Consider the following 27,645-nt stretch of genomic DNA (forward strand, 5'->3'; position numbering starts at 1 on the left):
CGTCCAGAATTGTATCAGTCTCCCAATACAACAATGACTGCTGTGAAAATGCTTAAGTTTGGGATTCTTAGTCCCATTTTCCCAAAACTTTCACTGATGTGTTCTATAGGCGTACTAATGTTGCTACTTTCAATCAATCCACATTTCTCACTTTGGGGTTTTGGTTTCCCTTAAAAAACAAACAAACTCAAAACTCAATTTATTTCTAATGTACCGTCTATCTCCTAGGGCTGCTAAGAAAACTGCTCTTAGCCGTAACCCCATCCAATTCTTAGAATTCAATAAGTAAAACAGAGCTATAATGTATAATGTGATTATACTTACGGCTTTTTCACGCTCCGTTGTCTGTTGACTAAATAGAAAGCCAGGGCAGCAGCGCACACGATGGCGAGAATACCAAAGGTCACACTCAGGCCAATGATCAGGGATTTATCTAGACGAAAACGTTATCACCAAACAATATTAGAGAAGTAACAAAAGGTTTATTTGACATGGGTGTTACAAGTAATCATTTAAACAGTTTTACCACTAATCTCAAGGTCATCTTCTCATTTCAAATGTTTTCACCGATTTCTGGTGAAAGGGGGCCTAGCCGCGTCCCGACCGTTTAGCATTAGCCTGAAAGGGAGAGTATCAGATCCTCTGCCACAAGATCCACGTGTCACAAGAAGTAGTTTTGAAAATTCCAGTAAACTGTTCTTGTGATGAAAACATTATTTTATTTCTCAACTCTAAGAGGGGCTAAGATGAACATCGAACATCATTTCTACACAGATAAAAACAGGTACATTTTGTTATAAGAGGCAACCAGACCAATACGTGGGATATAGATGGACTAATTTCCTACTTGAATGTTTGTTGTTTCTTTTTTTTTTGTCACGGCAATGTTACAGACTTGTTCCAATCAGGCATATACATGCGCTTGTAGTGCACTCCTATGTATTACTACTCATCTTGGGTGTTTTTTTTTCTTTTTCTTTTTCCTCCTGACATAAAGTTTGATACGCCGGACAAGAAGTTGAAAAAATGACTGACAATGTACTGTGCCGGACGAAGACACAAAACACACTATTATGATCGCCGAGAGGCCTGATTCATATCATTAATGTTTGCAAAGAAAAAATAATTGTATACTTACTCTTGGGATTATCTGAAAGAGCCAGAAGATAAAGAAGAAACTTGAGTGTTAACCGCAAATATATCTTACACATTTCTACAATAATCTTATTTTTACTCAACAAATAATAATAACAACAACAACAACAAAACCCCTCAATAACAACGCAAAACAGAAACATAATAAATGGTAAAGAAATCGTTATTCCTTATTATGTTACTACAACCATTTGGAAGACTTGAGACTGAAAAGACAATGATTTCCTGAATGTAACAATGTGTTTACACCCCGTTCTTGATTACATACACTTTGACACACAAACTGGAGTGCATCCACCGAAGAAAACAATGTTAAGCTGTGTGAACTCGTGCTCCCTTGTTGTTTTGTTTGATTCTGAATCGTGTGTTTCTCTGTGGTGGATGGAAGGGTGGGGGTGGGGGTGGGAAGGGGAGTGGGAAGGGGATGGGTAATGGGGAATATGGAGAAGGGTGGGTTCGTCCTAGAAGGGTTGAGGGAGATAGAGATCTCGCGAATGTTACACTATTACCTTATTGACACTGTCATTACAAACACCTCAGTTAAAAAGAAAGAAAGAATGAATTCCTTCAACAAACAGAATAAGTCAGCCATTAAAGTTTCAACACTCAGTCATTAAGAAATTGGTTTAAGTAATGACGTAAATATAGGATACAGAACTTGATTGCATGATGGTCCTTTAATGACACGTTTCACTTTTAACGTCAACTTCATTATTAATCCATTTTCATATGCTTTTAGAAAATGTTATACGGAACAAAATACAATCAGTACAAAGTACAAATTAAGTTGAACATTCACTTGAATGTACTGTCTCGATATGGAAATGTAAACAAAGATTTGTAGACAACAGGATTGGACTATATTCAAATCATATCACGTGAATATGATGGGGCCTATGTGTAATCATTTTCAGTGTTCTAGAAAAAACCCCAAACAACCAACCAAACAAACAAACAGACAAACAAACAAACAAACAAACGAACAAACCTAGCCTTAATACCCCCAGCCTTATTTGCAGTGCCCTTGTCAGGGTTCGAACTTCCACACCTCGATCACAGTCACATTTGGTACATTGTGATGGGATACGAACAGCTTGGCTTAGAGATAACCATGAATACTATGTTTGTAACTTTTTTTTTCTAAAAGCGTATGCATAACCTCAAAACTATCATTTCATAGTTTTTGATCCGTCACTTACAGCAATCTTCTTCGTCTTCGCCGAGAGAGCAATCGTTGAGGCCGTCACACACCTGGCCGTCGTCGATGCACGCCTTGCTGGAGGGACACTGGTAAAAGCCGGGACCACAGTTTGATGCGGTTGGATTCACAGGGGTACCTGGGATGAGATGTAGGCGGATAAGATAAGTTAACCAGTTGAGGACGAGTCCCGAGTATACTCGGGCAGGAGTCTGTGGGAAATGAGGGTTAAGAGGGCTGGACAGCGAAAAGTTGTCAGAAATGGAGGGGATTGCAATGATGGACCCTCTTTTTTTAATATTCCGAAATTGTTCCGTTTTATACCATGACTTGTGTGTCCTACGGAAAGAGTCGCTGTATTCATGATCTTGATGTAATATCTCGTCAGTGGCGCAACTCTTGGTAGGAAAAGAAATTGCCTCCCACGCAAAGCTAATCTATCACACTGTGACTCGTAGCTGCTCGAACGATTAGACACCTACAGTATAGCCATAGATTCTGAATATGAGATGTTTGATGTGTGACTCCATCACTCTGTCATTTTGCTATGAGCGAGACGGTGAGGTCCTTTTTTTAGATTTTCTTTTAGACGTCCCTATATAGGGCCTGAAGCAGAATGAATACACTCTCATAAACCCTTATTTCAAGTCCTTATCAAACACACTCTGTAAAACACGATATTTTAGCGGCATCAAATTTTCGCGAAGGGGAGCCGACGGCCTTATTCGGAGCATGCAATTTTCGCGAGTTGCCTCTAACATTCAATGCATAACGTGTAGACAAGTTCCTTAGCGTGTATTTTAATTTCGCGGACCTCGGCTCCGGCGAAACTCGCGAAATTAAAAGGCACGCGAACATTCCTCGTTTTACAGGTACTCGTATGTTGTCCCTTATACAATCTCATCTCTATCCCTTGGTGTACATCATGCCTTTCGTGCATCATTTGAATCCTTCAACTCTTCTTCCTTCGCCCTCATCCCCTTGTCCTCTTTAGTCTCTCCCTATATTCCTTCATTTCTTTTTTAAACAAGAGAGCTGCCTTGTGTTTCTTTGTGTGTGTGTGTGTGTGTGTGTGTTTGTGTGTGTGTGGGGGGGGAGGGGGTGTGCATTTTTTTCTTTCTTTTTTGTTCAAGACAATTTGCCTAGTTCTGATAGTCCGGGAATAAGTTATTGTTTACAAGCCGACTGCAACTACAAGTCCCCCCCCCCCCCTCCCCGTTAAAGTAGTCTCCTCCATTTCCAACAACATACGACTTTGATTCGGTGTTTGTTCATAAAATTCACAGCATTGGCTAATTTCAGGTCACAGTATTTTCCTGGATGACATTGTTGTACATTACTTGTACTGACTTATTTTCTGTGATTGTGTTTATACAAAATGTCTTGCTTTTTTTGGTTAGAAATGAAACACATGAAATGAAAGTGAAATAAAAACTGGTATACTCACTCGAACAACCCTGTTCGTCCTCCCACTCAAGACAGTCCTGGACCCCATCACACACCCTGCTTTGCAAAATACACACCTGGCTGGAAGGGCACAAAAATCTACCGGGCAGACACTGCGGCAAGGTTCGTGGAGCGTCCGTTACTGTCAGCAGAAATTCCGAAGAAGGGTGGGGGTATAATAATCAAATGGCAGTGGTCTTTGATACATCATCAGCTATGTCCATGTTATATGAATGCCATTATAAAATGCATGATATTTTGCCGGCAGAATTTCCAACTTGTAATCAAGGACCAAATCGTTTCAAGATATTAGCGATAGCATCTGCTTAGGAAGACAAAAAGTGTTATAAGATGTTGACAGTTTATCTGTTGAATGTACATATCAATCACGAAATGTCATGAAAAAAAAAAAACGGAGTGAACGAAACGAAAATGAATGTATATCATTTCCACTACACAATCATGTTACGTTGATTAGGCAAAAAAAAAAAAATGTTGTATTGGCGTAACATGAGATTTTCAAATAGGGTCGGTTGCTACCTGTATTTTACGTGTTAAACTTATATTTAACAAAACCCCTTTCGACAGAGAGGGTCTGTTGCATCCAAAGTTTGTTATATCACCGGTTTAAAAGCCGTCACGACATACCGGTCAGAATACGAACGAACAAATTCCTGGGCTAAATCACCCAGCGCCACTGACAAATCGATTCTCCGAATAATATTAAGTAAAATCTTCGAACCGGACTTGCCGGTCGCCGACACGCTGTACTGCGCGGCCATTTTCCGACACCAGCTGTTGTTGTTGCTGTTGTCTTTGATAATTCGCAAACCCGCATCGCGCCCTCTCTTGGTAAAAAGGATGTATTTCCTTCTTTTTTTGTTGTTGAAAAGTTCAGGGACGGGGTTTTTTTAGGGTCGGGCGGGTTACGCCAATACAACGATTTTTTTTTTTTTGCCTTAATTCAGTAATACTTTTTTCAACGTTTCTTATCTTATTATAACAATTCACGAACTGATGTAAATATTCAATCAAAATGTTGTCTTCATTCAATTGCTTGATTGCGTCGTGCTTATTTATCTTACATGTCTTATGTAACAATTCACGAACTGACGAAAATATTCAATAAAAAATTCGTCGTCATTCAGTTGCTTGATTGCGTTGTGCTAATTCATTTTATCATGTGACAATTCACGAACTAATGTAAATCTTCAATGAAAATTGTCTTCATTCAATAGGTTGATTGTGTTGTGCTTAAATGATTATGCATAAATCTTGTTTGAAATGATATAAAATAAAATGAAATTTAAAAAAAAAGGCAAGTACTCTCCCAGGCAGTTCAGAAAGAGACAGAGAGGGAGAGAGAGAGAGAGAGGAAGAGGGAGATATAGGGTGATAGGGGGCAGGAAGAGAGAGAGGGAGGGGAGGGGATATTGGTGTAAAGGGAAAAAAAAAAAATCTAACCTGGTTTTGTAGTGGAGATTACAGGTAGGGAATTCGCAGAGCGTTCACACTGTGGCGTCAAGCTGATGTCATCAAGCCCAATGTCTCCCTCTATGGTGTATCCAATCACGCCCTCAAGGATGATCTGACGTGGGAAGAGAAAACGACTAAAAACGATCAAATTCCTGGTCAAATGATGATCAAAAACGGGAAAAAGGCAGAATTATGACAAGTCTCTCCGCTATCCACATTAAAAAAAAGAACGTATCAAAACATATTGATATTATTATCTTCCTTATGTCAACTGCTTTTCTATCCAATGAAAGGCACAAACAAGTATTACAATGTATCATACAACGTCCAAGTAGATCCTTGTAATTTGATTGGAGGATTGTTGGTGACGTGATATTCAATAAGTACTCCATTCAACGCGCCGTGCAATTTTGGTTCTATTTTTGCGTGCAACTTGGTTCGATTTTTTCGTTCTATTCCACGGTTCGAAAAATTGTACGGTACTGCGTGTACTGTGCTGTGTGTTGCATATTGAGGATCGCATGCAGCTAGCGCAGTGTACGTGTGCGGTACATACATGCACGTACGTAGGCCTACGTAGTACTAGTGTACGTGTATGAGCGCTAGTATAGCTGTGACGTGTATCTACACTGATTGCACAAGCCAGAAAGAGAATCGCAGTGGATCCACATGTAAGCATGGCTATATTTTTCATACATATATAGACTTCTAGGCCTACTTAGACCAAAAAGATCTACTTGGACGTTGTATAAATCAAATAGTGTATGGTCTTTACTCGTGCAATGGAACGAGATTTCGCACTCGGTGAAAGATGAGGCGCACTATTCAACTCGGTTTCGCCTCGTTGAATAGAGCGCTTCTATCTTTCACCTTGTGCGAAATCTCGTACCATTGCACTCGTGACCATTCACTATTTGTAAACTATTTACTGTCATTATTACCAATTATACTGGTAGCAAGGAATATTTTGTAATATCTACGCTGACAAGCGTATACACAAACGTAAGAAAAAAAGGCAAATTAAGAACTTGCATGTATTCGGTGTCTTGAAATTTCATATTTTTCGATAGGGACAGAATTCATAAAATTTTATTCTTGTACAATGTATTCTGTTATTATGACATGCTCAATTCCATATCACAAGGAATTGTTTTTTTTCTTACTTGACATGCTTCACTATTTCAAAACAGCGACTGTAGATATAACAATTCAGACGTTAAATAATACACATTTAATCGAATTCTAATTTCGACATTGTCAGCTACAACAATGCTTTCTTAAGTGTTTAAAACCAGACAACACACAAAGCTACCAACTCCCCAGTGGCGGATCCAGAGGGGTCGCGCGCCCCCTCTTTATCTAACGTTAAAACAAAAGAAATAAAAAGAAAAACAATGAGATGAAACCCGGAAGTAGCACCAGAAATATTGCTTGCCCCCCCCCCCCCCCTTACGGCATTCTTGGATTCGCCCCTGCTCCCTCCTACCCCCCCCCCCCAAAAAAAAATGGAATCCTTGGATGCAAGATTTGCCGATTGATAAGCCTCTTTGAGCAAAATTTTCATCATTGAAACATTTGTGAGTATAAATGTAATGTATTTCATACGCTGCCCACGGCTCTGAATTTTAAACGTATTTGACTTCTACGTCAGACGTGCCAAAGGAAAACAAAATAGAAATCATGATTAGAAAATGTTTTTTAAATTGATATTAGAAAGGGCTCTACATACTAAAATATGAAAAAATAGATGAAAAGTATGATGGGAATAATTCTTCCTTTTCGGAAATCAATGATGAAAATCATCGATTTCCGAAGACTTTATCATCGCATAATTATCATATGTTCAATTACAGTGACCTGAATGAAACCAAACGTTTGTTGAACCAGTACGAAGATTTTGCAGGACAGTCTAGACTCGTTCTGCGGTATAAAAAAAACCAAAAAAACCAAACACGATAGTATTCCTTATCCCGACCTGACCAGGAGAAAACAAATACACAAAAAACAAAACATCTTAATAATATTCTGACACCAGTCGTTTCTCTTTTGAATGCTCGTCCTCAATGCATTCCATTCTTCAATAATCGATTTGTGTATTATGGCACGGAGTGCACAAAAGTATGAAAATTCACACTAATGCATGGCATGTGAAAGGCCAAAAAAAAAAAAAAAAACCAACAGGCAAAACTTCTTTACAAACCTGGAAATCCTGTGTGCTGGAGATGTCCAGAGCCTTGTATGTCCAGTCGCCGCCCACCTGTCGGTCCTCCGACCACAGGAGGCTGAGCGGACCATTGATGGCCGTACGGGTGTAGACATTCAGGGTTCCTATTCCCTTCCCTTTCATGTGGTAGAAGAACCTCACCTGGTGTGCAATGGTGGAGAAGTTAAGATTTTCGAAGGAAGATATATATATTTTTTTCGATTAGAACACCCCTTTTCAGAAAAACCTTGAAGAGACAACAACAAACTCTGGGACAGAAGTTTAAAATAGAATAACAACAAAATGTATGGATGAAGGAGATATTGAGGGAGTGATCCAGTAATATTAGTAGAACACATCAACGAAGTTTGAGGAAAATCGGATAATTCATTGAAAAGTTATCAATCATTAAAGCTTTGGTACTGCAACCGTCGTTGGATCAATAGTAACACTGTAACATTTTGTGGCGTCAGTCATGGATAACGATATAAACAAAATATTAAGAAAATGCAACATATTTTCTATTTTCCTCCATAAAGAAAGAGCACGTGACTTACTGCTTTCGGAAAGCAGGAGGAGTGATATTATCTCAACAAGTCAAGGAACTATAAACTTTTCATAAAAACAAAGACATTTTTTTTTCCTACCAATTATCTTTATTCTGCAGTGACGTCACGAACTGTAGTAGTCTTCCCATCCAGCGATGGTCACTTCAAAACTCTAATAATGTCTAACTTTTCAACATGAGCATGCGTTAGTTTTGAATTTCGGCCAAAGAAGTTGTCTTGTCTGTATTTTAGTTTGTTTGTTTGCTTTTTCTCTGTTCTTCTGTTTGTTTGTGTGTGTTTTTTTTTTGTCCATGACGTAAATCTCTCGTTTGAAGAGGCTACACCCCAGTAAATAATGCCAGTGCATATCTTGGCAATCAATGACTTAACGTCAAAGATATAAAACACCTGTTTCTTGACCCTGGCCTAATCTAAGCATCAGTCATCGCCACAGCGCCACAGGAGGGGGGGGGGGGCACCGCGAGAGGAGGAGATTGTTTTGGTTTTGGCATGGGCCATGTAGCTCCATGGTGCGTGTGTGTGTGTACGTGTGTGTGTGTGTGTGAGTGTAGACATTCAGCGTATGCAGACAGAGCATGCCTGTACTGTAGTGACCGGAACTATTGTCATTCCATTTTGCTCTCCCCTTCTCCCTCCCCCATCTCTCCCCCCCCCCCCCCCCCGCTCCCTCCCTCTCTCCCCCTCGCTCTCCCTCTTTCTCTCTCTCTCTCCCCCTCTCTCTCTTTCTCAATGATCCAGTCAGCAGGCTGATTGTAACCAGGGAGGTAGTCTCACCTCCCCGTTGTAACTCACTGCCAAATAGCACATTGTCAGCACCGGCAAACTGGCAATGCTCTCCTTCTTATTCCTGTATTTTCGTTATTTACGGGTCAATTTTTTTCGTTCGAAATGTAAAATGGATGACCATAGAATTTCTCAATAGAATATAAAATTGAAAACTTTAAAAAGGATAGAGAAAATTGAGTTCACTTTGAATGGTCTGCCACAGGCAGATATCCTTATCATGCTCTTACGTAATACGACAGCTGCTGGAGTCATCAAACCCTGGCTTGGCCTCCAGGTTTGTCACGCCTGAGCAGAAAGTTATTTGCAATGGACAAGTACTTCGACTCCCAACTCCCAAACGACAAATATACGCACCCCACTTTGTGGAACCACAGTTGGGGACTCGCCTCAAACGAGGGATTGACGGCATGCTGAGTGTATTACCTTCGTGCAAAATAGTAACTGTTGCAAAGGATTTGGAGAAAATTTACAGCGAAGTTTAGAAATAAGCAAAGGAAGAAGTGATAAAGGTGGTGACAAAAAAAAAATAAACGCCTCGGTCCAACATTTTTTTTTATTGATTGTTATCATTACAAAAACTTGTTAGTTTCACAAAAACACTTAAGACAGGGGCAGGATTTCAATAAATCATTGTCAAATAATGGGACGTCTGGTCAAGAATATGCTTGAGTCAAGCTAATGCCAAACGAGAAGGAAATTATAATATCTCATGGGAAATAAACAAACAAACAAACAAACAAACAATAAACAGTAAGAAGTGGCAATATTTTGGATTACCTATGTGCGCACTAAGAGACCTTTAAATTCTTTCTTCAATTCTACAGATGACTTCAAAAAAAAAAAAAAAAAAAAAAGCAACGCACGGCGGCGGCGGCGGCGGCGGCGGCGGCGGCGGCGGCGGCGCAGGTGGTACCAGGGCATTTACCAAGTTTTGTTTGATTGTCTTACTTTACAGCGTGGCAGAGTAGCGTATGAGTGTTTAGGCTAAAAGGTGCACTGGTAGTGAAGGACCGGGAGTGAACGATCTATTTAGGTAACTGTTATCTGCGGGTTCATGGCGTAGAGAAGCATCCCTGTTTTTTGACACTGTACCTCGCACTGTCCCACCAATGTACGGCTGATTGTGAAGCTGGCCAGCTGGGCACGGTCACCGTTGCGCATGGGATTGCTGGCCTCCGTATATAGGTAGTAACCTTAGGTGCAAATAGGACAACAAAAAGATATGTAAATAAAAGAGGAGGGTATTGGACAAGTACTGTACACTTTAGAGAATAATAGAGAAGGCCACAATTCTATATTCCGGAAAGCTATCATAACTTGGATAAAATCGAGAAATCACACAAATATAGGGGAAATAATATGGACAGAAAAATGAACATTTTTTTTTCAAATTTGTTTACCTATTTATTCCTTTATCTATTTTTTCTTTTTTTTGGGGGGGGGGGGGGTGACGAGTCGCTTTCCGTAAGACGAAGGTTACAACGTTTTTGTGTAAACGGCACGGTTTTCAGTGATATTTTGTTAAACCACAATGATATAGTTTTTTTTTCATATTTTGTCCACGCCTTCGTATATTTCTGGAGGTTTCTAGAGGTTCCAGCAATTACTTGTCATGCTCCCACCCTACTCATTTAATACAAAAATTGTGTTTATTTTATCATACAAGGTTTAGTATCGAATGCCCGTCTATGCACACTAAATTATTTGTATATTCTGAGCGAGAAGGTCTAACTTGTAAGATATATCATGAAAAATGCGGATTGAAAAAAAAAGACTAGTGTGCAAATTTAAACGCCACCGGAGTTATCATACTCATTAACCTGTTAACAGTTTCGTTCAAATGGAAAATTCAGTGACAAGTTTATTTGTATTGTGGTATTATGTTCGTAGCCGTTGTAGTTATATTGTATTTCATATTCATATTTATAATCATGTGAACATCATCAAATTAGTCTTAGACTTTAAACTTTGATTTCATTTCAATTTCAGCCACCACAATGTTAAATAATGTTGAAATATTTTTATGTTCCATGAACGCGCGTTTCACTTAGACGTTGCAAAAATGATTCAAACTATATTTTTACTTTTTTTTTCATTAGAATGTACGCAGAAGCATGTTAAATTTGACATGCGTTTCTATATAAACTAATTTAACATATTGAAATATACACAGACAGCTGTAGGATTATGATCAACTCACACACACACACACACACACACACACGAAATACATATAGTGCACCCCGATGGTATTTATACACTCTGCGAAAAATCCAAAGGCTATGATTGTAACATGTGGGTACCTCTGAGGGTGGGGAGGGGGTTGGGGTGAAGAGCTTACAACTGCCAAGAGTGCGGGAAACTGGGGATAGGGAATAGAGAATAATTATCTTATGGAATAGAAAAGAATTGAAATAGAAATAGAAATAGAAATAGAATGGAATAAAATACAATAGAATTCTACAGAATTGAAAAGAATTATTCTATAGAAAAATTCTGTAGAATGAAAAACATATATTTTATAGAACAATTCTTTTGAATGGAAAATAAATATTCCACTTTAACTCGCATTATATTCCACATACTAAGAATGTTGCAATAGGATTGGTCCAGAGCTGATCACGTCGATGAAGCGTAGTTTTGCCCATCACATCACCTGAGAAGAAAAGTTCGTTACACTCTATGTTGATAGTCCCTTTTGTTTCGTTGATCTCCACACAGTCCACACAGTCCTAAGGCAAGATGAGTACGCGCGAAATAAAAGTGCGTTGCACTGTGGACTATCATGCGACCTAGGTCACTTGATAGTGCACAGTGCAAGGCACTTTCACTTCGGTGCCGCGCGGTGCGCGCAGCAAATTCATTGTTTTGTCATCTACGCACACACGTGGCCAAAGCCCTAAAGATAAGGATACCTAAAGACAGCTAAAACGGTTTCAGATGTGGAATAAAATGGGAATTTCTAGGACCCTAGATGTGGAATATAAAGCAAATAATCAACATTTAGTTTCAGGCAATGAGACAAACTATCACTTCCTCGGCGATCTGAACGTGTACGCTATCTTTCCTCAGCTGCGCTTCGGAAAGATAGCTACATCCAGATCTCCTCGGAAGTGATAGTTTGTCACATCACCTTCACCAATGTTGATTATTTACTTACCAGATCCCGTCGTGTGGTCATGGTCCGGGCCTGTGTCGTCGCTGCCCGTTCTACCGTTCTCTCTCCTCCAGTCGAATTCGTCGGTGGTCAGCTGCTCCCAGTCACCCTCACACTGATCAGCCTCGAAATCACACATGGAGTAGCCCAGGTCGACTTATTCATAGAAGATAGACAAAAAGATAGATAAAATGAACACCATGGAGACTTCACAACGCACAATGACACTTGTGAAGCGCGGAAAGGTGAGACCTCTTTTTGGCATTGCTTCATTAGAAAATTACCCCGATTGAAAAAAGAAACACAAAATTTAATGGAATACAAACGCTTCAAGTTCTTCCTTGAAAAGAGAGGAACTATGTTTCCATTCTCAGGTTCACAATGAATTACTGCTAGAGAGAGAGGGAAAAAGAAATAACAAAGTTAGAGAAAGTTCTATTCTCATAAGAAAAAATATATACCAGATGAGCGGCTTTACAAATAGCTATGAAAGACGAACAGATAGAAAGACTAGACCCACTGATGTGATGAAAGTAAATGTGAACTGTATTAAGAATCATAATCATATAGCGTATGCCTACATGTATAATATTGCTATGATATTTGTTTATAGAGTTCATACAGGAAAAAGAGCAGACGCGGGGAAGGCTGTAATCAGAAGCCTGCTTAACTCACAAGACCTCCTGTAATGATAATTTTACACATTTCCCTTGTATGTTTAACAGGGTTTTTACGTTCAGAAATTTAGCATTCCAGTTTTTTTTTTTTTTAAAGGAAAAGGAAATATCAAACAATCCCCCCCCCCCCCCCACAAAAGATGAAATAAAATCGATAATCATTCGAAATGCGCCCCTGAACTTACTGCACGTGGCACGCAATTCATCAGACCCGTCGCAACAATCTGCGGTGAAATCACATGTTTGCGCGGCCGGGTAGCATTCGCCCGCCTCGCACTGCGCCTCCCCCACGCCGCAAGCCCCGTCGGCCACTGGGGCCGGGTAGGCGCAGTCCTGGAAGAGCATGTCGTCCACCGCAAACCCGCCCTCCGTGTTCGGAATCAACTGTCTGTCTTCCGCATCGAGCACAATCTGCCCACAATTCAATCGATCATCGTGTATAGATTGATCGATAAGTCAATCAATAAATTAGCCAATTAATCAATTTCTTGCTGGGTTAATCAATCAATCAATCCTATAATGAATGAATCAATCAGTCAGTCAAAAATTCCCCAATCACATCGTGGATTACTCACTAAAAGGCCTCTCAATCAATCAATCAATCAATCAATCAATCAATCAAGTAGTCATTTATGGTTCAATCAATCAGTCAGTAATTCAGACAATAAACAACGAGTCAAGGGGACTATGAACTGACCCCCATGTTTAAAATTGCAACAACATTATCGATAATGCGATAATTGCGATAATGCTATAAGTTCATAAAAACATAGGGCATACCGGTAGACACACACAAGCAGCACTTTTTTTTTGTATTTCCTTAATGTTTGTTGATTTCATTCAAATCATTAATGAATCAACCCATTCTAGACAAAACATGAACAAAAACGAAACAGATATACAATTCAAGGACACAAACGAATAAATTTTCAATATATACTGCAAAAAAAAAAAATCTCTCTTCAACATGAATAATAACTCAATTGATTCAATTATTTCAACTAATAACTCGGCACGTAAGCAGATGTGTACACAGACCTGGAAGTTCGTTGTACATGGCGGAATCTCAGTCTGGTGTCGGAGCCACTCGTTGTAGTCATTGATGTCGTCATCGGCCTTGGTCAGCCTGATGTCGCTGTCCGCCGTTAGGAGGCGCACTTCGAGGTCGCCGTACTCGGCACCAAACATGTAGTACCACATGCTGAAGATGCAGCCCCGGCGAGCCTTCTTGAAGAGCGGACTCACCAGGCGCGCTCTCTGGTCTCTTTCCGACGTCGTGCCGTCCACATAGATGTAGTGGCCTACACGAAAGTCGAGCAATAATCATCATTGTGGTTGTGTTTGTTATGTCGAATAACACAATACTACTACTACTACTACTATACATGTACTACTGCTGCTGCTGCTGCTGCTGCTGCTGCTGCTGCTGCTACGATACTACCACTACTACTACTACTACTACTCTACTACTACATGTACTACTACTACTACTACTACTACTACTACTACTCTACTTCTAATAACAATAAGGTCTTATTTATCCAGGGTAGCCTCTTTGGAGTTGCCACTGCTCTGCCAGAAGGCCTTGCCATTATTAGTACCCTAGCATGGTCATGTATCAATTTATACATCTGGGTCGAAAGGAACATGGAGGTTAAAACACATTGTCCAAGCCCTGCTCAAGCACTTGGCGGGATTCGAATTACTCGGGTTATCCGATCGGGAGTCGTGAGTCTTATCCACTATGCCACATAACAGTCCCCACCATGCTGTCATTTATCATCTTTCAGACCAGAAACCTCCTCATTTTGAGGTTAGTAGATGACAATAGCATACTGTTAGCCACGTACTTTCGACATTGTGGTTACCGCTTCGAGAAGCAGTTCGAGGTGGTACCTGAAGGCAAGATGGCATGTCAGGGGGGATCCAGGAATTCCGTAAAGGTGTGTGTGCGGGGTGGGGAGGGCGCATAGCTGTTTATTTACCACTTTCGGGTTTAATCAGCTGACAAGCAAAAAAGACCTCTCTTTCATTTTTTTTTTGTTTAATTCCCTTTATTAAAATACACACACACAATTAAGGGGAGGGGGCGGCCCGGTGCGTCCCCTTTTGTATACTTCTTACGTCTTTTATTGCTTTTGAAGGAGAATTGAGACCATCACCCTGTAGTTTTCATCGTTGCTTTCACAAATCCTTAACCAAAACTCAAATCTAAGACACAAATTCTCTAATTCCCTGGAATTCGGAATTGAACTCGAACATAAATGTAGACTCAGACTCCAACTCAATCTGAAATTGAAAGTTCATTCCATACACAAGAGCAATATTCCAAGAGTGGAATATTGCTCTTGTGTATAAAATGGAATGAACTTTCAAAGTGTGATACGAAAAAGCTTGAATCAGTTCAGAGGAGAGCAGCAAAGTTTGTATCAGAGGTTAAATCGTTGTCATATCCTGACAGACTAAAGCATTTGGGGATTCCATCGATAGTATCGACGTGAACGTTCAGATTTATGTTTCAGTTTATGATTCAAGTGTTCAAAATTTTGCATGGTATGGAAGACTTTGATCCAGCTGTTCTCTTTGTCATCAATGATCATGTTACACGCGGTCACAAGTTGAGGTTGTATAAAGGAAGGTGTCGAACAAGTAAAAGGTTAAAGTCTTTCAGTCAGAGAGTAGTAAATACTGGGAATAGCCTTTGTGCAGATGCTGTCGAGGCAACATCAGTGAATAGCTTCAAGTCCAAGCTCAATGATCACTGGACAAATGCTGGAAGCAGAAGCATAAAAATTTAGTCCAGATTGCATTAACTGATAATTCCGTGGATACAGTACATCACATGGATCTCCTCAGGCTCAGGATTGAATCCTTTGAATGGCCCTCTACAAGTTTTCAACTTACTGGGCGTCATCGTAGGTAATTCAGGTAATTCAGGAAATATAACTTTAAATAGAGGTCGAGATCAATCGAACTTGAACTTTAGCTTAGAACTCCAAATCAAACTAGAGCCCAATCTTACCGGCTGCTGTGAAGGAAGTGTGGTCAGTCTCTGGGCCTTTGAAACCCACTGGGGCACCGTCATGTGGACAGTACAGAGCCCAGTCGAAATCATTGGCGTCGTCGTGTGTCCAGTAGCACATATGCTCGTCTTCGAAATCGCAGAAGACAGCTGTAAGGCAAGATGGCGACGGCCGTAAAGCGAGTGTTTAAAGAACATTACTGCGCTTCAGCACTGTGTTATTCTGCCACTTTAATCATAGTACGACAAATTTTACAGTCTGGTTCACATCTGCCGTTTATTAGATTACACGTATCTTTATAGCTTAAGAATTCAGCACAAATCCATATTCTACGGTAGTATACTCCTTCACGAAATATAAGTCTGGTATGTAAAATCCCCCTGTGACAGCGTTCGCCTGGTGAGGGCGTGTTTGCGAAAACATCCTAGAGTAAGTCTGCGGTAAACTACTGGAAATGCTTCCAAGCGAGTATCCGCAATGCCCATGTTTTACATAATTATAATAATGTAATATTGACTGGCCTCGCGGGAGATACCAGAAAACATTCTCTCAGTGTAAGCAATATTTATCTGGTATCTCCCTCAAGGCCAGTCACTATCATAGGAATACGGCTATACACTATGATATAGATCAAGCCAAATTTGACTACCTGTGGATCATCACCAACATGTCGAATAATTGCAAAACTGTTCATCAATTTATATCATTCAACTCCAACTTCCAAAATACATAGTTATGTAGTTGAAACAGGCGAACTTCAAACATTTGAACGTTTTTAAACTTTGTTTTTGCTTCTGTTTCAGTTTGGTGTGTTGTAATAACTGATGGTCACTGAGCAATTATTGAGCACAAAATGGACTAGTCATTGTTTGACGCGTAGTGCTGCTGGAAGTGGTCGACCTTGTATGAGTTGATTTATCGGCGTTTTTCTGCGGTGCGTGTAACCGACACACAGCGACGTCTTTGAATGTCTTCGTTTTGTGGTCGACCTTAATGTTTACATGTAAAGTGATTTGCGAGACCCGGATGCTCGTGATATGATCTAATGTTGCCTGCTGACCTCCACGACCCTGCAAAATACCAATTGCAATTGCCTCGCAAAACTACCTCGTATAGGTAATGATATACACTATATTTCTTTTTGTCATTGAGTATTCACGTAAATGTTGGCAGGGATTCTATAGATGAAGTGCGTCAACAAAGACTGCCCTTATTCAAGTTTAATTCCTCGGTATTGCTTCCTCGAGGGATATCACTCTTTACCGAGATAGCCTTGCCTTTGGTTTGGTGATAGCGTTGATAAACACAAAGTGAAATCAAACAAGACAAAAAAGAGAAAAAAAGTGACGCTTATCTGCGACTTTGGAAGTTGAAATTCAATATGTGCATAGGTACATTTGATAAATAGAATTATAAGTGGATGTCGCTACTTCATTATCTAATCGACTTAAATTTGGGATGCCTTCTTTTTTTCTTCGTGAAAAATCTCATTGGAAAGTATGTGATTATATTTCTTACAAAAAAAAAATACTTACGGCATTGCTCTTCGTCCTGATTGGCCGGCATACAGTCATGTACGAAGTCGCAGTACCTAGACTCATCTATACAGCCGGTATTACAAGGCAGTGTCCCTGTCTGACATGGAATTTGAGCTGAATATACAGGGAGAGAAAAAAAAAATCTAGTCTGGCGGCAAAAGTTTCGTAAACAAATGTTCGGTCCTCCGAACCTTTTTACAGTCACACTACTTCGATTTTCACCAAAAAGATTTTACTGGCTTTCGAACAAGCTGGAGAAGCGTGAAGGATAACACACAGAGATTAAAGGACAAGTCTACCTTCATAGACATGTGAGTTGAGTTAATGGCAGCAATATTAGTAGAACACATCAATGAGAGATTGAAGAAAATCGGACAATCCGTTAAAAAGTTATGATTTTTTTGAAGTTTCTGCTCAGTCACGGCTGGATGAAAAGACTACTATAGCTTGAGATATCACATGAGTGCAACGATATAAAGAAAGAATAAAGAAAATTCAACATATTTCCATTTTTCTCACATAACAAAAGAACACTCAACTTCTCTCAGAAGGCAGGGGGAATAATAATATTACACTTCACATAGGCGCCTACGTCTGTAGCAAGTCGAAGAAATTTGCACTTTATTCTAAAAGCAAAGTTTTGTGAAATTCTCTTTTTATTTTCCTTATAGTTGTACGCATGTGACATCATACATTGTAGTAGTCTTCTCTTCCAGCAGTGACTGCGCAGATACTTAAAATATTCGTAACTTTTGAACGGATTGTCCATTTTTCCTCAAACTTTCACCGATGTGTTCTACCAATATTGCTGCATTCTGTCAATCCTTATGTATATGAAGGTGAACTTGTCCTTTAAATGACGATTTTATTGCGAAAATGTATGCTTCTCTCCTCCCTAGTGCTTATTCATCATCTTTATCCCCTCTTCATCACCACCAGGGGCGGATCCAGGAATTCCGTAAAGGGGAGACGCCTTTGCAAAATTAAAGGGGGCGCACGCACCCCACCATTTTTTTTTTATTTCTTTTGTTTTAACCAAAAATAAAGAGGGGTAGCGCACCCCAGTGCGCCCCCTCATCTGGATCCGCCACTGACCATTCTCTTCTTCTTCTTTTTCTTCTCCTTCTCCTTATCTATAGTCTTCTTTCTTCTTCTCCTCCTCCTTTCCCCCTTTATTTCCTCTGCTTTCATTCGTGTCAGTAGGAGGGACTCTATTACAAGAGCGGAACATGAACAAAGTGATTGGTTATTGGTACGTAACACTGATCTATATGAATGATATAATGTGGATATCTCATAGGCCAATCGCTTTGAAGCCACGGCGCCGCCATCTTACCACGCACATAAAACCCATATTGTGTGCGAAGCTCCCGACATCACGTAATCTTCGTGACAGTCATTATTTCGACAATGCGTGCAAATCCCCATAGACCCGTGCGTGGTATAAAGATGGCGGCGCGGCGGCTTCAATCGTGTATACAGCTTGAATGGGCCAATGAGATATCCAGTTATGTCCGAGACGGATCATTGGAAAGCAAACATTTGTGAAAATTACTTACATGATGGAGGGGTGGTGACAAGGGGAAGACTGGACCCAAGAGCCTCGCAGCCTGGTGTCAGACTGATGTCATCAAGGGAGATATCTCCATAGGCCGTAGCACCCTTCGTTCCCATAAAGATGATCTAGCGGAACAAAATTAACTAGCTTGTGTGATCTCAACACAAAAGGAACTTCTACATGGGTCATACAGTGTACATACGAAGATATGATGGGTAACTGTTCAAAAGTGTGTTGTTATTTTACCCTTACGTGAATTAATTGAATCTCCTTTCCATTTCTGAATAGAGTTCACATCATTTTCAAACAAACTTGTATTGTTTACAACTGCATAAGTTCAGTGGTATACAAACTCGCGGAATAATCACAAATGTATTGTCTTATAGCCAGATTTGCATTATATTTGGTGAGTGATACGTTGTACAGTACACGTACTTCCAAAATATGAAACTTCTTCCTACAGGAAGCTCAATGCATCGACAGTAATACAGCTAACATCGTATCCTTATTAAAGACCAAATTATCATACGCGTTAATGAGGGCAATGATTGTAAAAAATGATTTACCCACGTCAGGTAATTTTGGAACAAGCAAACACGTTAGCCGAGGATGATCCTACCGTTTCAAAAGTACCGAGAGTGGATTACCATTCTATTACCCAAACCAAAATAATGTGTATCATTTGTTTTATAAGACCATGAATCCGATCCATGTCGAAGGAATGACAATGTTAATGTAGAGGGTTTGGACGCAGCAACAGTCGTTTTCGTGAAGTAGAAAAAAATGAAATGTTGCCCTGTCAGCGTGAAAGTGCCAATAACCGTTCATTATACTTCATTCATGAACGGTCATAAGGAAAATTACGTGCAAGTTAGCCAAGATAACGCATGGTCAGGTCTACGCTCTTAACCAATCATGTGATTAGGATCTGCCCCATCATTTCATCACGGTGGGCAGCTGACAAACATTTAACATTTGTGGGGATCTCCCGGCTGTTCTCGACGTTTCCAGCGGATTTTCATCGACTCACTTCGAAATCCTCGTTGCTCCGGATGTCGACAGTCTGAAAGATCCACGCGTCCTCATTGGGCTGGTCCCGTGACCACTCCAGACTCATCGGGCCGTTGATGGCGGTCCGGGTGTACACTCCTAGCTCGCCGATACCACCCCCAACCATGTGGTAGTAAAACCTCAGCTGCACGAAGTGACAGAGATCATGATCAAAACAATGAAACGAACTGGTAAAATTGTGATAATAAGATTAATAATTATGATGACGGTCATGCCAGTAGTGGTGCCTATTTCAATATGACAAGTTAAGGTGTATTCCTTTTTAATCAAATTAACAAAAAATAATATTCAAACAGCAATAATATTACACATGAATTTGCTGCTTTCAACTGCTCTTCTAGCAGTTTCTAAAAGAGTATTCCGTGTTTTGTACAGTTTATGGTTCCAGAGGGCAGTGCAGACCGGTGTTAACTGTGAACTGGCTTGTAGCAGCAGTAATGGTTTTCAAAGATGCAGGGATGCAGGGAGTGCTAACTGGAGCGAGGACAGAAACGAAGAAGACGAGAACAGGGAGGGGAAAAAGAATGTCCCATCTACCCACGGCTCACGACGTTTCAAGCAAACAGTTCTGCCGTGGCCAGTGGGAACATGATGTAACCATATAAAACATTAGAAATAAATGACAGTATATGCGTCCTACCATAACAAAACATGATAACGACAAAATGAACGAACATGGATGGTGCGCAGAGCGCAGTATAAGATCATCCTTACTGCTTACTTATAAGGCTCTCCATAACTTGTCTCCTAGCTACGTGTCTGCACTTATCAGTGTACGGCAGCGACGACCAGGACTACGTTGTACTGGCCCGACTCTCCATGTTACCAATACCCGCCTAAAAATGTATCGGGATAGAGCCTTCTCTTCTGTTGCGCCACGTCTATGGAACTCTCTACCAGTCCAGCTTCGGAATTGCAACAGCCTCAATACCTTCAAGTCTAAACTGAAGACTTATATTTTCCAGCAACTTTGTGAATGATGTGTGACGCTTTGTTGGAGCTGGGGGCCTTTGAATGTTTCTACTGATAAATGGCGCTGTATAAATGCTGTTTCATCATCATCATCATCATTCATCATGGTGCGTGTCTCGGAAAGATAATAAATTATAGCCTTCTGCAGACAGGACTCCTAGCAGAAAGCAACAATAGTGACCGAGTGAATTTGAACACCGCCCTCAACGGCGTCTAGACTGAAGGAGAAAACAAGAGTCCGTTGTCAAATTACTCACCCCACATGCGTTGGCAACAGAAGTAGCCTGTAGTGGGATGCTGACCAGCTTGGCTCGGTCTCCTATGCGTCTGTTGGAGACTTCCGTGTATATGTAGAAACCTGTGTAAAAGGTCAAGGGTTAAAGGTGAAACAAAAGTTATTTTATCATATTCTAATCCATCATACTCGAAAGATTGCAAAATGGAAAATGGTAGATGCAAAACCAGTCGTTCCTGCGACGAAATGCTTCTGAGAGGCTTTAAATCGAATTAAATATGGAACAAAATTATGTGCAGACAATTTGACTAACGTCAGCTGAATATTTAGCAATGTCAGTGACGGTAATAAAAGGATGAAGGCATACTAAGAGACGCCATTTTTTCCTACATAGTTATGTGTAAATCGTACGTGCTGTGCATTTTCAATGTCTGACTGGCAAAGGGAAAACTTATATCTTGCTTATCTACCGAAACATAGTGCTAAAAAAGCATTTAATATTTTTCTTCAGTATAAAGCTTGTATCCATGAATATGTCAGTAGAAAATGCAATTGAGAGTCGCAATTCGTCATATCTTTAGTCGAGCCCTCAGATGAGAACTAAAGATATGACGAATTGCGACTCTCAATTGCATTCTCTACTGACAGATTCATGGATACAAGCTTTATACTGAAGAAAGATATTAAATGCCTTTTTAGCACTATGTTTCGGTAGATAAGCAAGATGTAAGGAACGAAAATGTTTTCTCGTTATTACACAAATTTGTACAAGAGAGATGTGAGCCACCTATCATTGCCTATCTCAACAATTTTACTAACAGCATCTCCCAAGTTGCAGTAGGGCTTTGATTACGTCAGAACTGCGCAATACTCAGTACCAGTCACCTACTATGTTTCGAATTGCGACTTTCTTTCCCGCATACTAATCAGGAAAAGTTCGACGCATTCCCTGTCTCATGGTCAAGTCCTTCATAATTATGTGGATCGGGGGGGGGGGGGCATTTCATGAAGCATTTTTGCCAGATATTTTTTTTTTCTTCTGACAAACTGTTACAAGCTACCGAAATCTTTGCATCTGATTGGCTGAGAGGAAATTTGTCCGACAATTTTGTCGGACAAAAGGCTTCATGAAATGCCCTCTGGTCTTCGGCCTTCGCGGGCGGGAATGCTTACCGAAAGGGGTACCTGTCGTGTGGTCTTCTGCTGGCCCAGTGTTCTCGCTGCCCGTATCACCTTGGTGACGCGTCCAGTCAAACTCGTCGGTTGTCATTTGGCTCCAGCCACAAAATCCATCCTCGAAATCACAGAGCGTGTATCCAAACGACTCTACCGACAACATAAGTATTCAAATCAGGAAAACGCGCCATCAAGTACAACTTTCATAATTGAAAAGTATACTTTCATAATGCTTCATGCATAATGACCATGTAGGTCAATACGCAGAGAGTTTTTTTTTTTTTTTTTTTTTTTTTTTTGCTGTGCTATGAAGAAAAGAAGTCCCCGAGTTTGATGATAATAAGATCTTTTCTGGCCAACGGATATTTTGCGTTCTTATTGTGTCGACAGTCAGAAGTTAAAACTAAAAATTCGCCATGTAATCCTGTTTTCGTTTTAGAAATAATACCTACGGAACGAACAACTGATATCCTTCAACCAGTAAAATGGCAGTGTGCATGCAGTAAATAAAGACGGGAATGGTTTTGACTATTTCTTTTCTTTTATTTGGGAAAGGCGGTACATTCAACCCTTGGCCAAACCGATTAACTCACTGCAAGCCAACAGAATCAAACGTTTCATCTCATTTCATTCAATTTTTAAGCACGGCAACAAACTTCAGTCCGAAGACTGTTCTTTCGCAGGTCTTAACTGTTATAATTGCCCCTGTGTACAATATGCTGCTTAGGGTGACAAGAATATCATTGGTATAGAGATGGTATGAAAGAAAACAACAACCAATAACAAACATATTCCTTACCGCAGTCCACTCGTATTTCGTCCGAGCCGTCGCAGCAGTCCACAGTGAAGTCACAATACCTGTCGCCGTGGTAACACTCCCCGGAATGGCACTGCGCGGTGTTCAGTCCGCTGCACGACCCCGTCTCGTCGGGCTGCTCGAAGGCGCAATCGGTGAACTTTACGTCGTCGACAGCGAACCCACCTTCGGACGGAATCCTCTGTCTGTCTTCCGCGTCGATTACGACCTGGGAAGAAAATGTTAATTACATTGAAACATTGTAATCAACAAAGCGATACAACCCGAGAAAAAACTAGTCTTTTTTTCCCGAGCTCGTGTAGGAAGTGTCGAGCAAGACGACAATATTTCTCGCCTATATTATAGTTTTCGGTCTCTCTCCCTGGCCTCGTGTCGTAATGATAGCAGGTCGAACATTCCACAGTAAAGAGCAAATTGAAGTCGTAGGTTCGTTACAATATGCCCGAATTTCTTGCTTGCTTTAGCAGTGATAGGTGTCACGTATCTACTATAGATTATGAATAACTATAAGTAACTATAAAACTATAAATTGTTCCTTGACGTACTTCCTTTTGCATAATGCATTTAATGTAAGCAAAAGTTATCGAGTCAAAACTACCACCACTATACACCACCACCACCACCACAATAACATAGCAATAATACGAAATTGTAGGGTTCACACACGGCATTCAATAAAATCTCGGTGAAAGCTGTCAACTTTAAGGTCAAAGGTTGACCACCGACGTACCTGGAATCTGCCAATGCATGCTGGGATTGTCACGGTCGCTTCGATCCACTTGTTATAGTCCAAAAGGTCATCACTGACCTTCCTGAGATTGGTATCCTGTCCGTCGTCCAACGTTAGGAGGCGCACTTCGAGGTCTCCATACTCCAGACCAAACATGTAGTAAAACATCGAAAAGGTGCAACCTCTCGCCGAATTCTTGTATATGGGACTGATAAGTTTTGCTCTGGTGTTGATTCTGGACGTTGTCCCGTCGACAAATATGTAGTGTCCTAAAAGATAAAGTAGCAAAATAAGCATCGTCGGATTGATATTGGCTGACAGTAGAAAGGTGACAGTAGAAAGGTAGAGGATAAGGACAATAGTTGCACCAGTATGCAAATCAGTGACGGGCTCTCTAAGAGACGGTGGTAATGACTTTGGCTTGGACATGGATGTGAAAAAGACCAAAACGATGGTAATATCTCGAAAGGTAAACATCTCTATCAGCAATACTGATATTAACATATAATAGGACCATGTTTATGAAGATGGGAAGAATGGTGGAGAAATTAGGGGAAGAATCGGAATGGCTGAAACTACGTTTACCCAAATGAGTAAAGTGTTAACATCAAGGAAGATATCTACTGCAACCAAGCTCAGACTAGTAAAATGTTACATGCATTTACTGTTGTGAAACATGAACATTGTACGTGGATGATATGAAAAGGCTGGCTGCATTCGAGATGTGGATATTCAGACGCCTGGGCCGCATATCATATGGTCAAACAGGAAAAACAAATCAATATGTTCAAGATCATCTGAATGTCACAAAAACCTTGATGAAAGACATTAAATCAAGAAAACTCAAATATTTTGGCCGTGTCAAAATACATCAGAACACTAAAAAAAAAGTGTACTGGAAGGGATCATAGAAGGCAGGAGATGCAGAGGACGCCAGCGCAGTGTGTGGTGTGACAACATAAAGGAGTGGACAGGAAAGAGTGTTGCCGCATGTAGTACTGTAAGGCGGCCATGAACAGAACAGAGTGGAGGTCCATAGTCACCAACCTCCGGACTGAAGACGGCACTTAAGAAGAAGAAGAACAACGAAACATTCCACACCCTTATCGGATCTTCTAAAAGCTAGGCCTACTGGTGTGTGATATAGAGATTTTTAGAGCGTATTTATACGGAAGCAAATTTTGAAAGTTGTGAAGGAAAGGAAAAACGAGTTTCACATGATTTGAAAAACTCCCGATAGCGCTGAAGATAGATACCAAAAACTGTAGCTATTCGCAACACGAGCATTCATTTTTTAGACAAATAAACAATTCCTAAAGGAAAATCACTCAAAAACGAAAGACAAAATAGGACCAAAATAATCTAGACATAGAGACTACCAACGTTTTTATAAACTTTGCTGAAAATTCCTTTGCCAGATCTCTACCAAACAACCTTATGATACCTAAGTAATAGTAGATATATTGGCCGTGAGAATTTATGTAACAATGATGCTAGTACTGACGATACGATCGACGCTATACTTACGAATTTCTACGTGAAAGGATAAGATTGTATCAATAGTTACTTTAATAGTACTGCATTGGTGCGATTTCTTGTTTGCTCAAGGCAACAGACATCTTGAATTGTTAACATTTCAGCCCAGAAATTCTGTTAAAACAATATAACAAGTTTGAAACGTCCAAAAGCCACAAGATAGAACAGGCTATCATGATTAAACAGCTCAGTGAGTGAAAGCTTAAACCCCTTCGTTAATGTTTTTGCTTGAGCCCATCTCGTTAAAAAACACTAAATAGAGTTACCTCTGACCGGCCAGAGCCCTGTCTTTTGTGTAGCTTTTACCTTGTGTAGTTCAATAAGATGTATGCAGACATTTAAAACCGCATTGATGCAAATTAGATATTCAACAAGCTATAAAATCAGCAAAGGAAATTGTTGGCCTATATCATATCGGGTTGCCAGGGAATTGGAATCATGAATTGTGACTCTGTCCCTGTAAACATTGTCCCTTTTTTGTTATGATTATGCAGGATATAGTCTAAAGATCATTTTCATAAAATCTACTTCTGTTGCTTGCCTGCTGTGCAAGTGCGCTTTATTCTGAATCTAGCGGTGTATAGGTGCAGGCCACTGATCTCCTTCGGAAGTATCGAGATATCTCATTGGCCCGTTCACGCTCTACAAACGTTTATTATTATCGAAGGAGCCGCGCCGCCATATTACTATAATACCCATACTCTACGAGGACTTGCACGCATTTTCCTTCACCGAGATCATGTACGTGATGTCTTCAGCTCCGCGCACAAGTATGTGGGCGCTGTGCGTGATAAGATGAAGGCCCATAGGCTTCAAAGTGAATGGCCAGTAAAATATCCAGCAACTTCCAAACAGAGATCAGTAGTTCAGACCCTGCGGAACATGTGGAAATCTCAAGTCATTTCTTTTTTTCTTCTTTAAATTTGCTCACCCAGATTCGAGCCCGAGGTGTGATCTGTCCCGGGTCCCTGGTAGTCGTCAGACATCGATGGAGCGTCGAACCAGGACCAGTCGAAATCGTCGTTGACGTCCTGACTCCAGTAACAGAAATCGAGATCGAAGTCGCATACCGACGCTGGATAGGAAACAGAAAGAATAAAAAGACACTATATGTGATCCACTCATTGAAACTAGTAGTAAAATTTTTATACCATTCTTTTTCTTTGTCACAGCGTCTAAGTAGTAATAGTGGGGGACATAACAATTTGCCACGCCACATGAGCATTTGAGCTAAACAGTAAGATTCGTCGGGCTTTTCATTAGCGTTTCCTTAAGAATTGCTTTGAATAGCCTCGATGGAACTTCCTATTATTACTTATGTCTGGTTACTTTAATCAATCATAATCAATGTTAACGCAGAGTTGATCAGCCAGAAAGCCTTTTGTGATTTTCATAGAGAAAAGAAATAAAAATCAAGAAAGAATTATTTTTCAAACGTTTCCTTTTCACGTGCACGAGCCACGACAGAGGCTAAAGGCTGAAATACAAAACACGCCAAATTTATCCCCTATCTTTATTTGTGTATATACATATATGTATATATGGCATGGATTATCAAGTATCGCGAAAGAGAAAGCTTACAAAACTGAAATGCTGACATTATTACTTTACACAAAGTCATAGTGGACTTTGTACGCATGACTGAACTTTAAGGAGGAGATTTTTTTTTTTTTTTCATCCAAAGAGTGGTGAGTAGATTACCAGTGTAATATGTTATCCGGGATTAATCTGTGAAATCTCGTCAAAGGTGACTCTCATTTGAGAGCACGTGTTTACTGTTAATGCATCTTGGTTCTCAAAGAGCGGGGCCACCATTATACGTCCAACGTGCGGACATAGTGATGACGTCATTTCAAAATATATGACAGAGGACGTGACGCTTTTCTCATTTACCTTTAATATGAAATGACTGTGTGCATTTCACATACAAACACACACACATACACACACACACACACACACACATTATTTTGTGTTGGTAAATGTACATGTATATGTTTATGGCGTAATGTTCTCGACATTTGGCAATGAACATGACAGCGACTTAGTGTATAGGGATTTGTTCAGGGTTTTATTTCGGATTAGCTAGGTTAGTTTTAGATCTTTTTGTCCTAGCTTATTTGTTTCATCCATTTTCAATGTATATTAGTCAATCGATCATATAATTTCTTGTATTACGTGTGGAGGGAATGCACTCTACAAGCCCAGCTTTTTAGCATTCCTCCCCATTTCCAACATTTTCGTATACTTACAATTTTTCTGTAAACTTATCCTTTATTTTGTATTATGATGAAATCTATGTATTCAATTTCTGTAATAAAT

At 40.2% G+C, this 27,645-nt stretch overlaps 1 protein-coding gene across 1 annotated transcript in view; it reads right to left on the reverse strand.

Annotated features, from left to right (window-relative positions):
- Positions 1–320: 320 nt before the first annotated feature.
- Positions 321–27,645, reverse strand: part of LOC139711411 (MAM and LDL-receptor class A domain-containing protein 1-like) — a gene marked incomplete at its 5' end in the record, with an annotated part of 41,570 nt that continues 14,245 nt past the window's right edge. The window contains 17 exons of the mRNA XM_071623295.1: positions 321–433; positions 1,139–1,150; positions 2,355–2,492; positions 5,264–5,387; positions 7,476–7,640; positions 9,926–10,026; positions 11,994–12,146; positions 12,853–13,078; positions 13,706–13,968; positions 15,690–15,839; positions 18,788–18,911; positions 19,817–19,981; positions 21,087–21,187; positions 22,238–22,390; positions 23,040–23,265; positions 23,788–24,056; positions 26,255–26,398. Of these exons, the coding sequence (XP_071479396.1) occupies positions 321–433; positions 1,139–1,150; positions 2,355–2,492; positions 5,264–5,387; positions 7,476–7,640; positions 9,926–10,026; positions 11,994–12,146; positions 12,853–13,078; positions 13,706–13,968; positions 15,690–15,839; positions 18,788–18,911; positions 19,817–19,981; positions 21,087–21,187; positions 22,238–22,390; positions 23,040–23,265; positions 23,788–24,056; positions 26,255–26,398 (2,627 nt within the window). The remainder of the gene's footprint in view (positions 434–1,138; positions 1,151–2,354; positions 2,493–5,263; positions 5,388–7,475; positions 7,641–9,925; positions 10,027–11,993; positions 12,147–12,852; positions 13,079–13,705; positions 13,969–15,689; positions 15,840–18,787; positions 18,912–19,816; positions 19,982–21,086; positions 21,188–22,237; positions 22,391–23,039; positions 23,266–23,787; positions 24,057–26,254; positions 26,399–27,645) is intronic.

Source organism: Diadema antillarum, unplaced genomic scaffold, assembly GCF_040938485.1.
Source record: "Diadema antillarum isolate AM-2024a unplaced genomic scaffold, OU_Dant_1.0 seq00001657_RagTag, whole genome shotgun sequence".
Lineage (NCBI taxonomy): Eukaryota > Metazoa > Echinodermata > Echinoidea > Diadematoida > Diadematidae > Diadema > Diadema antillarum.